Source organism: Benincasa hispida, chromosome 7 (assembly GCF_009727055.1).
Source record: "Benincasa hispida cultivar B227 chromosome 7, ASM972705v1, whole genome shotgun sequence".
In the NCBI taxonomy this organism is placed as follows: Eukaryota; Viridiplantae; Streptophyta; class Magnoliopsida; order Cucurbitales; family Cucurbitaceae; genus Benincasa; species Benincasa hispida.
This window is the reverse complement of record NC_052355.1, coordinates 27,793,945-27,807,205: the sequence shown is the minus strand read 5'-3', so window position 1 is coordinate 27,807,205 and position 13,261 is coordinate 27,793,945. Positions and strand designations below refer to the sequence as shown.

Here is a 13,261-nt window from a genome sequence, read left to right as displayed (position 1 = left end):
AATTAAAACCTAGTACATAAACCAAAATAAAATTTAACCTTTAGGTTCACACCTAAGCGTTTAATCATGCCAAAATCAGCAACAAAACTTAATAACTTAATTTGTATAAATTACATTCGAACTAAACAAATCATAAAGCCCCAAATCTTACTAAAATTCTTGCCGAGATCATCTTAACTCTACTTGACAGCACGCTAACGACCTTTTAAACTCCTTCAAACTTTCAAATTCAACCTCCAAAATCACGATTGAAATGATAATTAAACACGTTATTTATTAGGTATTCAATATCCTCAACAAAACCATGAAAATCATTTAGATCTTATCCCAAAACTACGAACCTCACGACGGCGTTCGATAGAGGACAACGACTGGAAAAGAGGAGGACCAACAGTGAGCAGATCTAGCAACATAAAGGTCGAAGCGATGCAGTTGCAACTTGATGGAGGAAAGGATGTGGACGTCAGCGGTGCGGCTGCCGAAGTTCGTCGAAGGCTTTACTAAAGATCGTCTAGACGATAAGAGAAGATTCGTCTAGACGATGAAGGCTTTACTAAAGATCGTCTAGACGATGGGGTTCGAAGTCGAGGAGAGTCTACACGATGGAGGTGTTGCGGTACACGATTGGTGGCTAAAAGGTACACGATAGAGTAAAAAAGATGGGAAGGAGATGAATACGATGTATTACGTGGTTCAACCAAAGATAGCCTACATCCATGGAGAAGCTGATGATTTTCTATTCGGAGAGTTACAAAGGATTATTACATGGTAAGTCTGATAGCTTTCTTGATCACTATGTAATTTTCCACTCTCTTACTTGTACATGAAATTACAAAATGTATATAAAGACAACTTGCATGTAACTGATTACTAACAATCTTGAAGTTGTTTTCATTTATCTATAATAACAATTTTACATGTAACAAAATTATTCCAAACATATAATATATTGTGACTGTGAAATAAACGTTTTATTTTTTTTGTTCTTATCTATCTTATTGCTAGTGAGCTAGTGTGTTATAGTAATTATAATTCCACAATGCACATAATTCAAACAAATTGTGGATGCCTAAAAAATATTGTGGAGATTTGAATTTTGTCCTATAAAATTAATCATTTGAAGTTTATCCAAGTCCAACCATAAGTTAGAGCAAGCATCACAAAAGCAAAAAGTATTATAAGAAGACTATTTTTTCTTAAAGAAAATGTTTGGGAAGAGAAGCAATGGTCCAAATTTGCTTTCTAAAATTTCTCAATATATTGATTTTTTTAACGAAATAATTCATTAAACATTTCCTTCATCCCAATGGAGAATAATCTTGAATAATAACTCAAAATTGTTCTTAATTATAGATGCAAGCTTGCTTGTGTTAAAAAATTTGATTCGAAAAAATTGATCAATCCAATTCATAACTTGTGTTGGGTTAGGTTCAAATAAATGAAAATTTTATGAATTGAGTTGGTTCATGGGTTCACCTAATATAACTCAAACCAATCCGAACCAAATCGAACTTATTATTAACTGTAAAATATATTTTTGTTACTTATAACACGATTATTTATACATATATTGATTTTAATTTTATTTAATTTTAATATTTGTTTAATAGCTTATCCTTCAACCACTCTTAAAAATAGTTTCTTTACATTTTAGAAAGAAATTTTTATTATATAAATTGAAATTGAGTTGTTAATCTAAATTAGATTTTTACGTATTTACGTTTTGCTCTTTTTATAACAAAATTTTAAACAAATGACTCGACTAATCCGAACCAATTCAACCCAAATTTTTGATGGTTGGATTAGGTTGAGTTCATTTTGTAATAAGAATTATTCAGATGGAATAAATTTATAATGCGAATAATTGAGGTAGGTCTAAAAAAGTCATTCGACCCAACTTAACCTAAGCTACAAATATTCTACTTAAAACAACTCATTAAAATATAAAAAAATTATAGTACTTTTGTTTAAAAGAAAATAAAAAATAACCCATGGCCGCTACTAAGTTAGACCTTGATTCGCAAACACCATATTTACCCATAAAAGATATATGTATTTTTAAGAAACTTAGGAAGAAAATACTTAGATGCATTTGACTAATCATAATTTATCATGTATCATTTTTTTAAAAATATCATATGTTTGATCGTTTCTTTTGTGTGATTTAAATAAAGAAGGGTGCATCTTGAAATAAAATAAAATATAATTATTTTGTTATTACAATAATTTGCAAGATATTATATCATTAACACAAATATATATATCATGTCAAGTCAAGCATAATCCGATGTCTACTAATTATTATTTCAAAAGTGGATAGCTCATTATGTAAAAAGAATCTCAATGCTTTGTTGAAACTTTTAAAAAGATATCCACCGACCGTTATTAAATTGAAAAAAATATACGTTAACTAAATTTAGACTTAAGGATCCCAAAAAAAATTCTTTTATTGAGACAACATCAACAAGATAGAAATCGAATTTTCAACTTCGAGAGAGAATGTCAATTACATATCTATTTATTTATTTTTTTTTTTGAATAATTGCAATGGGTAGCATTGCAAATATAAATAAATCTACGAGCAATAGCTTTTTATCGCTCATTTTATCAACGATATGGTCGTTACTAGACGGGTATAAAAACGGAACGGAACGCAACAAACCGGAGAAAAAGAATAGAAAAAACGAATCAGTTTCACTCGTTCACTTGGCGCTTCTCTCTCGCTTTCATTTCCCGCTAACAACCAAGCTTCAACTTCAAACTCTTGCCTTCCCAAACCGGTACAGTTTCCCGCCATTTTTATCCAGAAGAAGATTCGTACAATCTCCTTTATGATGCAGGAATCATTTCCACCGGTCGATGACGATGGCGCTGGTGTTATCGGCTTCTTATCGTTCAGAGACCGCTCTCTTTCGAGGCGAAATCTCAAGCAGCATCAGGAACAAGGCAATGTGTCCTCTGATCGCCCTGTCACGCGTTCTCGATCAAACCTCGGCCGGTCCGATAGCCGCCTCTGGTTTGCGTTCAGTAGGAGGTCCTTCTTCGTTTGCGCTGGCTTCGCTTTGCTCTTGCTATTCATGGTTTCGTTTTATCTGGAGAGTTTGATGACTTCGGTGTTCTTGGAAAGGAGCGAGAAAGCTTGGTCGCGCGATTCAGAGTTGAAGCTCGGGATGACGCTTAAGTTCGTTCCGCAGAGGATTCCTCGGAAGTTTATTGAAGGTAATAAGGTTGATCGATCGCACTCGGAGGATCGTTTTGGTTTTCGGAAACCTAGGCTTGCTCTGGTGAGTGACTGAGTTTCGATTCTTTCCTACATTCTTAAGCTATGGTTTAATCACCCATTTCAAGGACAAATTCAAACTACTCTCACTGTTTGGTGTGGAACAATAGGTTACGTTTCTTAGTTTTTCGCTTTCTGAAATAAATTATTTATACGAATTTTAAATTAGAGTGATATTCATACCTCTAGTGCAACAATTTTCCCTTTGGAGTCCAGCAACGAGAATTGGAACGTTCATTTGATTAATGTACACTGTCTTAAGACTTCTAAGTAACTGTGAGATTGAGCTCTATGACATTATCGATGGTCTTGGTCTTTTAAATGACTGAGCCAGAAGTTACGAGCATCTATAGGCACAAGAACGTATGTCTTTTCGAGGTGATTAACACATCACTATAATGCAAAACAGGCTAACTGACGCTTCAAATTTGTAATCTCAAGGCAGATAGAAAACTATTGTTGTTGATTTCTACTGTAAAACATGACAAAATTGTTGTCAAAACTTTTAGATCCGAAGCCTTTTGAGTTCCAAGTGCTGCTTATAAAATACACACGAGTATACATTGAATATTAACTGATATAAATATTGTAAACATCTTTTTTGGCAGTAAAGTTGCGTTAAAAATGAGATCCTGTTTTTAGGATGCATAGTCATGACGTAAGACCTTTTAGGCATGAAAGAACATAATGTGAAAAACTTTAAATGGCAAGATAAGATACAGTTAATGGAAATGAACAGTGGATTCCAGTGTGAGCTTGCCGCACTATAACTACTGTGATCACATGCCAATAATATCATGTTATCATCAATTTGGAATCAGCATGTTTTGGCGCCTATAAATTTTGTAAGCTGACGAGATATCAGTGTATTGCTCTTGAATAACTCGTCACTTTCGACTTCTTGCTGATGATTAATTGCTTCCTCTTCAGGGATCATTATTTAGTTTCAAAATCCATAAGATTCCGTCATAGTTACTGAATATTCTTGGCTTGTAGAGCTTATTAGCCACTATCAATTCACCTGTCATTCTGAGTTTTAAGGTTGAACTCCATTCTTTTGGATGCAGAATCTTGGTTTTTTGGAGAAATTTGTTGTATTAATACTTAACAACTCTTTCTTCTCTGAATTTTTGGCCTATCAATGTGTTTACACGTTTTTAGGTGCCAGGATGCATATAACAGTATTTGTTAGTGAATGTTGCACCATCATGTGTAGACTCAATCATGCACGAGGGTCCGAAAATGCATGGATAATTCAGTAGCCTACACATGAAAGCTACTCTTTTTAAATGCGTAATGCATTGCAACAAATTAAGCTATCATAAATAAGCAAATTATTCCTAATTCTCTCTGTTTTTTTTTTTTTTTTTTGCCTGAATTATCAGATATTGAGAAACATGGAGAAAGATTCACTATCCTTGTTGTTAATTACTGTAATGAAGAACATGAAGGAGCTTGGATATGCATTTGAGGTGAGATCTTTGACATTGCTTTTGTTACTGGTATGCTGATATAGCATAGGGTAAAAAGTCACACGATGCATGGTTCTCTAGGCATAGTCTGTGAGACATGGTAATGATGTGTCGTTGAAACCCTACATATTTGAAGGGAATTATTATCAGTCAGATTTTAAATGATTAACTCTTATGGAAAATGTCTCAGATTTTTGCAGTTGGCAATGGAGAAGCGCGTCAAATGTGGCAGGAACTTGGTCGGCTTGTTCTTTTAAGCCCAAAGCAGTTTGGCCATATCAATTGGTTACTGTGAGTGCATACATTTCTATACACACACATACATGTGTCGTGTATAAGTACATAAACCATAGACTTATACCTTTTCATTTCCTATTTGTACCAGCACAAGGTGATCTCCGTTAGTACTCAGATCTGCATGAATGGTTAACTTTTATCCTTGCAGTTTTGAAGGCATCATCGTCGATTCTTTTGAAGGGAAGGAGGCTATTACAAGGTTGGTTTACTTGATACTACATTTTCTAGAGGAAGTTTATAAGTGATGGAGTGTTCTCGCATGTGGAGCCATGGTATGTCATGTTTTTTCTGCTTATAGGTGGAAATAATCACTACTGCTCATCTTTAGGAAAACTTCTTAAATAATGTGGAATAATTATATTTACTCTATTTTGTACTTTTTTTAACAAACTAAGTAAAATATATTTAAAGAATAGGAGAATCAGGAATCCTCCAATTTAAAATACAGCAACTTAAAAGGAATGCCAAAAGTTTTAACCTTGTATATTATGAACTTACGATTAATGTTTACAAGCACAGAGTTATCTTGTTAATATTTTTTATAAAATTACTATCTAAAGATTTAATTTTTTTCCTTTTGGTAGTGCTGATCTTTTAAATCGAGAAATGGATGCAATGAGAATTTCATTTTGATGGAAGATGTTGAAATTAGAATGCTATAGCCTATAATAATGATAGCAAACTTGTTTGGAGAAACTTGATACAGAATTATGAATATCTGAATTCTTATGCATTTCCCTCGTGCTTGTTTGGAGGGACCCTTTCTTTAGTACTGTTGATGTATGGAAATATGGACTCCTCCCCCTTCCCCTCCCCCCCCTCTCGTATGGTATAAATAGCTAATAGCTTTTCACGTATGCAGCATTATGCTGGAACCTTTTTGTTCAATACCACTTATATGGATCATTCAGGATGATATCCTAGCCATGCGTCTTAAGATGTATAAGGACAGAGGCTGGGAGAATCTCGTTTCTCATTGGAGAAGTACTTTTAGCAGAGCTAGTGTTATTGTGTTTCCCAATTTTGCTCTTCCAGTAAGTTTATGAACTTACCTGTTTATATTATGTGGCTTTTAGACGCATGGTTGGCCTCACAATTGACGTTTCTCTTTCCCTCAACATTAGAAGAAAAAAACATTGACGTTTCTCTTAGAAACTGCTCATCTCTTATTCCATTTTCCATCAGATGTTATATAGTGCGCTTGATACTGGAAATTTTCATGTGATCCATGGTTCGCCTGTGGATGTTTGGACTGCTGAAATTTATAAGAAGACTCACTTCAAGTATGAAATTGGAAAGAAACTTGGATTTGATGTAGAAGATATCATAGTTCTTGTGGTTGGAAATTCTTTCTATAATGAGCTATCACCGGAATATGCTGTGGCTTTGAATCGCCTGGGACCTGTACTGACCAAATTGCCGAGGAAAAATCCTGGAATTTCGTTTAAATTTGTTTTCTTGTGTGGTAATTCCACCAACGGATGCAATGATGTTCTTCAGGTAGTCTTTTGTTATGCTTGCCATTTTTTTAGCTTTCTTTACGTGCCAATTTGCCTATGACTTCTATTTTCTTTCTTTCAAATGATATGACGTGTAACTATTGGACACGTCAAATTGAGAAAATGTTTATTAAGGTAAAGTTAGGTTTTATTTTCTATAAATTTTGTATAACTAGCAAATAGTTTCTTATTTCTTCTGCTCTAACACTTGCTGGGACATTCAAATCAAAGTTCTTTTTTAAAATTTTGTACTAAGCTTGACAGAGAAATTCCATCAGTAATTGGATTTTCAAATTTTCTGTTTTAGTTGTTGCGGTATCTTTTTAAACAGAGGCTATTCTTCGGGAAATTTGTATGGTGAATGTAAATTGAGGAGGCAGAATTTGATTACCTTAAGAAATAATGGACTGGTAGTTCCAGATAGCATATGGGATGAGCATTTGGAGAAACCACCTTCAAATTTTTATTCATGAATCATGATAGGGATTAAGTCGGTTCTGGTTTGGCAAGTGTTCCCGCATGCTTTTTTCCTTCCTCAGTTATCTCAAATTAAAAAATTTTCTCAGTTATTTCCTTGGTTCTGGCTTGGTAGTTCCAGATCACCTTCTGCATTTTTCTTGTGAATTCTTGTGATAGTGTATTATAAATTCAAGTAGTCCTTTGGAGTAATGATTGATCATTTAACTTATGTAGGAAACTGCTTCACGTTTAGGACTTCCTCGTGGTTATTTAAGCCACTATGGGTTTGATCAAGATGTAAATGGTATTTTGTACTTTGCCGATATTGTTCTATATGAATCTTCACAAAATGTACAAGATTTTCCTCCCTTGCTCATTCGGGCCATGACCTTTGAAGTCCCGATAGTGGCACCTGATTTGCCTATTATTAACCAATATGTAAGTTCATTCAAGTTCTCCTATACTCCGTTAACTACAGAACAGTATTCTAGTTTGCTTTGTTTCCATTTTACTTCTCTCCCAACTTCCTCCACTAGAAAGGAAAAATATAATAATAGTGTCTTGAAACGTGCAGGTTGTTGAGGGGTTCCATGGGTTACTTTTTCCCATATTCAGTTTGGATGCTTTGATAAGAGCTCTCACTGATCTTAGTTCAACTTCTGATGGAAGACTCACTAGAATTGCTAGCAATATTGCTTCATCTGGAAGATTACTTGCTAAAAATATTCTTGCTTCAGAGTGCATTACTGGATATGCAAATCTCTTGGAGGAAGTCCTCAATTTCCCATCAGACGTTATATGGCCAGGTTCCATTACCCAGCTTGCAGAAGCAGTGTGGGAATGGGATCTCTTTTGGAACGAATTAATGCAAGTATCTCCCAATGATCAACGCGATGAGAGTGTTAAAAAGAAATCTAGCATAGTGATTAAACTCGAAGAGGAGTTCTCTGACCTTGTTAGTCCCTTAAACATCTCCAGTCCTGGAAAGAGAATTTTGGTGCATGATATCCCAACTCAACAAGATTGGGATATTATTGGGGAAATAGAACGTACTGAAGAATATGATAGAGTGGAAATGGAGGAGGTATGTTGCTATTTTTCCGTTTTGACTTGTCTGCAATTTTTATGCCACTCACTTTCCTGAGAGCAAGGGCATATATGATTTCTTATGTAGCTTCAAGAAAGAACAGAAAGTATATTAGGTTCATGGGAACGAATATATCGTAGAGCACGGAAGTCTGAAAGGATGAAGCTTGAAAATGCGAAGGACGAGGAAGAGCTTGAAAGGGCAGGGCAGATAGTATGCATTTATGAGATATACAGTGGACCTGGAGCTTGGCCATTTTTGCATCATGGTGCTCTGTTTCGTGGACTTAGTCTTGTGAGCTTCTTCCGTCCAAAATTATCTGCTGATATTTTTCTGTTTGTTTTATTTTGTCTCTCTTTTCTTAGCTATTATCTTCTGTGTCATTCATGCGACAATGTATGATAGATTTTAGTCCATCAATCATCCTCTCTTGCTAGATCCTCAGTCTTGAATGTTGAACATATATAAGAAAGATTAAAATTTAGATGTTACGGATATGTCAACCTAGTTGTGATATCCCGTGCATCTATTGATCCCAACATCTAGTGACTTGTTTGGGGAAAAAAAGAGAAGAAGAATTAGATTGTGTCATCAAACCTAGGAGAAAGTAAAAGGGACAACAAGACAGCATTGCCACATATCCAGCCATTGCTTCCTTAAAAAACATCAAGTAGAAAGTTAAATTTAAACTTTGATTTTAATGGCATTAAACATTACACTCTTCATATTTGTCCCATTCTTAAAACTTTTTATGAACCAATTGGATATCCTACGAACTTGACTTGTTATACTCAAAGATGAATCATGAATGTATTCCTTGCTTTCAAGATGCTGATTTTTCATTGTTTACTGTTTGTAATTTACACTGTACCCTCCAGTCTACGATAGCACTGAGGTTGAAATCAGATGATGTCAATGCTCCCCAGCGGCTTCCCCTTTTGAAAAACAGATTCTATCAGGACATTCTCTGTGAGATTGGAGGAATGTTTGCTATAGCAAATAAGATTGATACAATCCACAGAAGACCCTGGATTGGTTTCCAATCGTGGCAAGCTGATGGGAGGAAGGTAATCCATTCTTGCTAACATTATTTCAAGCTTAGTTAGTTATATTATTGGATGGCTGCAAGGCTGTAAGAGATGTAAATGATGGATATCCATGACATTTTTGGAGGTTGAGGCTTAGATAAGGAATACTTTTACCCCATTTACTTAACGGCCGTCCATTCTATTAGGAATATATATATATATATACACACACATATATATGTATATATCATCTTCTGTAAGCAATCTTAGGATATGTAATGAACGGGTTTTAAGCTGTATGCCAATATATCTATGCTGCTTAGGAGTCTGTTTTCATTTATTTACTTCTATTCTTCCAATTCATAACCAGTCCGTTAAAAAGCAGGTCTCGTTATCTAGAAAGGCTGGAAAGATTTTGGAAGAAGCAATTCAGGAGAATACTAGAGGAGAAGTTATTTACTTCTGGGCGTACATGGAAGTGGATTCTGGAGTCATAGACAGCGATGATGGTCCCTTTTGGTACACATGTGACGTCTTCAATCGGGGACATTGCTGGTATATCAGTTATTCAACATATTCTAGTGTAATAATATAGCTGTTTCATGTTCATAGATCAAGTCTTCCATGTTTTTGTTTTTTTAAACTGAAATAGTTCTCATTTAAGGGGTTTAAAAAGATGAAAAAACCCCAAAGAAATCGAAGGAGCTTACAACAAAACATTCCAATTGGCATAAATGTTCTAGTCATAGAACTTCAAATTCTCTATAAAGGTCTAAAAAATTCTTCTATTCCAGTTAAATAAAATTTGACCTTATACTTTTGTGTATTATATGATTGGAAATATAGAAAGTTGAATCGATCCCATGTACAGAGAGAGTTGAATTGATACTACATCAAGTCCCAAATCTGGTCATATATATATATATATATATATATTTATATTAGAACTTTTCATTAACGGATGCAATTTGAAGATGGTCTCACTTAAAATTACATCCATCCATCCATCCAGTTCTACATTTAAAGATGCCTTTAGGCGGATGTATGGTCTACCACCATCACATTCGGAAGCTCTTCCTCCAATGCCTGATGATGGCGGTCTCTGGTCTTCTCTGCACAGCTGGGTGATGCCTACCCCTACATTTTTGGAATTTATAGTGTTTTCCCGGTAAGCATATTATATTATATCAGACGTAGAACCCCATTTATCTCTTCTCAGAAGAAGAAAAAAAAAAAAAGAACGTATAACTCTCACATAGCCTCTAATTTTATTTTCTTCAAATTTCCCCACCCTGAGCACTGTTACAATGGGATGTAGTTTTGGCTTGAATAATGACCGAAGTGTTCGTATTTGAGCGTCTGCAGGATGTTTGTTGATTCAATAGATGCCGTGAACGGGAAGCTTGGCAATGTCAGCGAATGTTTGCTGGCTTCCTCAGGGCTGGAGGTAAGTATCCTATTTCTATCCTTGAGGAGATTACTTCTATGGTGCAGTTTGAGGTGTGAGTTTGGGACCCCCCCGCCGCATTTTGTAAGATCGCTAAAACTAGTTTTTATCATAGATTTCGGACGAGATCGACCATCAAGATTTAGTTAAAAATTTAGGTATTGGCCCTACATCTTGAAGAGATTAAACGACGGGATTTTAGTAATTTTTCCAAATATTAGATAATCTATGCAAGTCTTATACCAAATCTTATATATTTTCAAATTTTCTCCAAATTTGGTTATTTTTACGGAATATTATATTTATGAATTTCTAAATTTTCAAATGAATTTACCAATTAGATTTTTTGGACGATTGCATTTTGATTTTTAAATTTTGAGAAAGATTAAATTTTGCAAAAAAAAAAAAGTAAGGTATAAAATCTTGGTATTAACCTGCTCGAGAATTCACCGATCTCGGTGTTAATCTGCTCGAGATTCATACTAAGATTTTATGTATTTTTCATGTTTTGTTTTTTTTTTTGAAAAATTTAATCTTTCCAAAAATCAAAAAATCTAAAAAATGTATTTGGATAATTGGTGGATTGATATGGAAATTACAAAATTGGCTAAAGATTAAAAAGTCACGTAAAATTTTGATATAATATTTGATAATTATAATCGGTTTTGGAAAAAAAAATTTGAAAATATATAGGATTTGATATAAGATGCAGGAAGATGACATAATATTTTGGAAAAATTACTAGAATTTCGGTGTAATCTCTTCGAAATATACCGAGAAAGGCCCAAAAGAGTTGATAAGTTAGAAAAAGCTAATTTTTTAAACTAAATCTCGGTGCAAGATCGATCGAGAAAAGCTACTTGAACTAATTTTTAAGAAAGGTGCTAGTTTTGTAAAGTGAAAATGTAAAGGTGTTATTTATGACAATTCTTCCACTAACTTCCATTCTAAACTTAAATTTTTTTTTTTAACAATTTTACCATTTAAAATAATCACCTCTTAAGCTTTTAAACTTTAAAAAATGTCTAATAAAGATACTTTACCTTCTCTTTGTGTCTAATAGGTTTTTATTCAAATTTGTATGTACACTTTTTTTTTAAAAAAAATTATGTATCCTCTAATCATAAAATGGGATTAACATGACAAAAATTCAGCTTTATATCTAATAAACTCAATTATCAATTCATTCTTTTTTTTAAAAATATATATATCAAGAACCTATTAGATACAAAATTAAAGGTTTAGAAACTTACCAACACTAGAAAGTTTAAAGATGAAATAGGCACAATCCATAAATTATAGTTTACACTTAGGTCATTTTTACCCCACTGAAAACGTAATAGATCAATGAGAGTAAAAAATAAGAGACCCCATTTGATTACTTTTGGTATTGTTTACTTGTGTTTTGCATTTTTACTCACATGGATCTGATTGATGAATTAGATTGATTTTTATTGCATTTACTTAAAATTATGAATTTTGTCAAATCCATAATGAAATAATGTAATCTGATTGATGAATAAAGAGTCCTCAACTCAATTGTGCTTGAGAATTCCATCTCATCGTTATCATTACTGTTATGACTATCATTATTATTATTGTTATAGTTGAAAAATTATTAATTTTGATATTGACCCTTAAAGGTAGAGGTAATGGGAACAATAAATTTGACAAAATTCATAATTTTAAGTAAATGCAATAAAAATCAATCTAATTATATTTGCCATTCAAGTTAAAAAGAAGTTTCACTTTTATCTAAATTTTTAAATAAACCTTTTTAAAAGACAGATGGGGTTTAAAAAACACTTGAAAAATTTAGAATTCTGAGCTTGCAGTTGCGTCCTTTTGTTTTAATCGGCAGAGAAGGCAGTGTTATTGCCGGGTGTTGGGAATCCTGATAAATGTGTGGGCGTACCATAGTGGGCGGAGAATGGTTTACTTAAATCCACGTTCAGGTTCACTTCAAGAGCAGCATCCACTTGAAGAACGTCAGGCCTTCATGTGGTCTAAATTCTTCAACATCACATTGTTGAAAGCCATGGATGCAGATTTGGCTGAAGCTGCCGACGATGACGATCCCCTGAGACACAAGTCATGGCTATGGCCATTAACAGGAGAGGTATTTTGGGAAGGAATTTATGAAAGGGAAGAGAAAAAAAGGTAAAAGGGGAAGAATGTCCACAGAGAAAAATTTAGTAGACAACATCCTTAATCATCAACACAAGCAAAAGCCAGTTGGAGAATGGGAGACGCAACTAAATAATCTCTTGCAGTAAAATGGTCAGTTTTTGTTCGGGCTATCTTCAATTCAACTCTTTTCTTTTCTTAATTTACTTATCGTAAATTGACGAGATATTTGGTTATCTTGTTTCTAAGGGTTTGTTGCAGATCGTAGATAGAGGAATATGTTGTGAATATGAATGAGTTGATCGAAAGTTGCTTGGCAGAAGAATCGTCAATTCAAGTACGTTACTTTCTTTCAACCTCTTTTCCATAATTCGTCGACTCTGACAAAGTAGCAATCAGCAATTAGCAATTACATGTATTCTTTGGACGATGTATATAATATCTGTAATCGACATTTTTTGCATCCAATTTAGAATCTGAAACTTAATGAAGGATACACAAACATCTAGATTTTTCTATACCCAGTCTTACGAGAATTTATGAGAGGATAATGGTTCTGGCTTGC

The 13,261-nt window shown here is 33.9% G+C and overlaps 1 protein-coding gene across 2 annotated transcripts; it reads left to right on the top strand.

Annotated features, from left to right (window-relative positions):
• The first annotated feature begins 2,706 nt into the window (after positions 1-2,706).
• On the top strand, positions 2,707-13,257 carry LOC120081305. 2 transcript variants are annotated; one of them, XM_039036063.1, is made up of 15 exons: positions 2,707-3,284; positions 4,666-4,752; positions 4,943-5,043; positions 5,198-5,248; positions 5,912-6,083; positions 6,235-6,549; positions 7,242-7,445; positions 7,582-8,091; positions 8,182-8,388; positions 8,973-9,161; positions 9,508-9,677; positions 10,135-10,290; positions 10,488-10,569; positions 12,431-12,849; positions 12,958-13,257. In XM_039036063.1, exons 1-14 carry the CDS (start codon positions 2,832-2,834, stop codon positions 12,731-12,733), a joined length of 3,000 nt encoding a protein of 999 aa, XP_038891991.1. In that variant the 5' UTR covers positions 2,707-2,831; the 3' UTR covers positions 12,734-12,849; positions 12,958-13,257. The 2 variants fall into 2 exon arrangements, with proteins under 2 accessions (XP_038891991.1, XP_038891990.1); XM_039036062.1 differs by having other exon boundaries at positions 12,946-13,257.
• The last annotated feature ends 4 nt before the right edge of the window (positions 13,258-13,261 follow it).

Excerpts from the sequence above, each read along its gene's own strand:
- LOC120081305 (XM_039036063.1), top strand. The coding sequence starts at position 2,832 with ATGATGCAGGAATCATTTCCACCGGTCGATGACGATGGCGCTGGTGTT. Across the intron at positions 8,389-8,972 it reads TGTTTCGTGGACTTAGTCTT|TCTACGATAGCACTGAGGTT; the intron begins GTGAGCTTCTTC and ends TGTACCCTCCAG. Across the intron at positions 10,570-12,430 it reads TGGCTTCCTCAGGGCTGGAG|AGAAGGCAGTGTTATTGCCG; the intron begins GTAAGTATCCTA and ends TTTAATCGGCAG.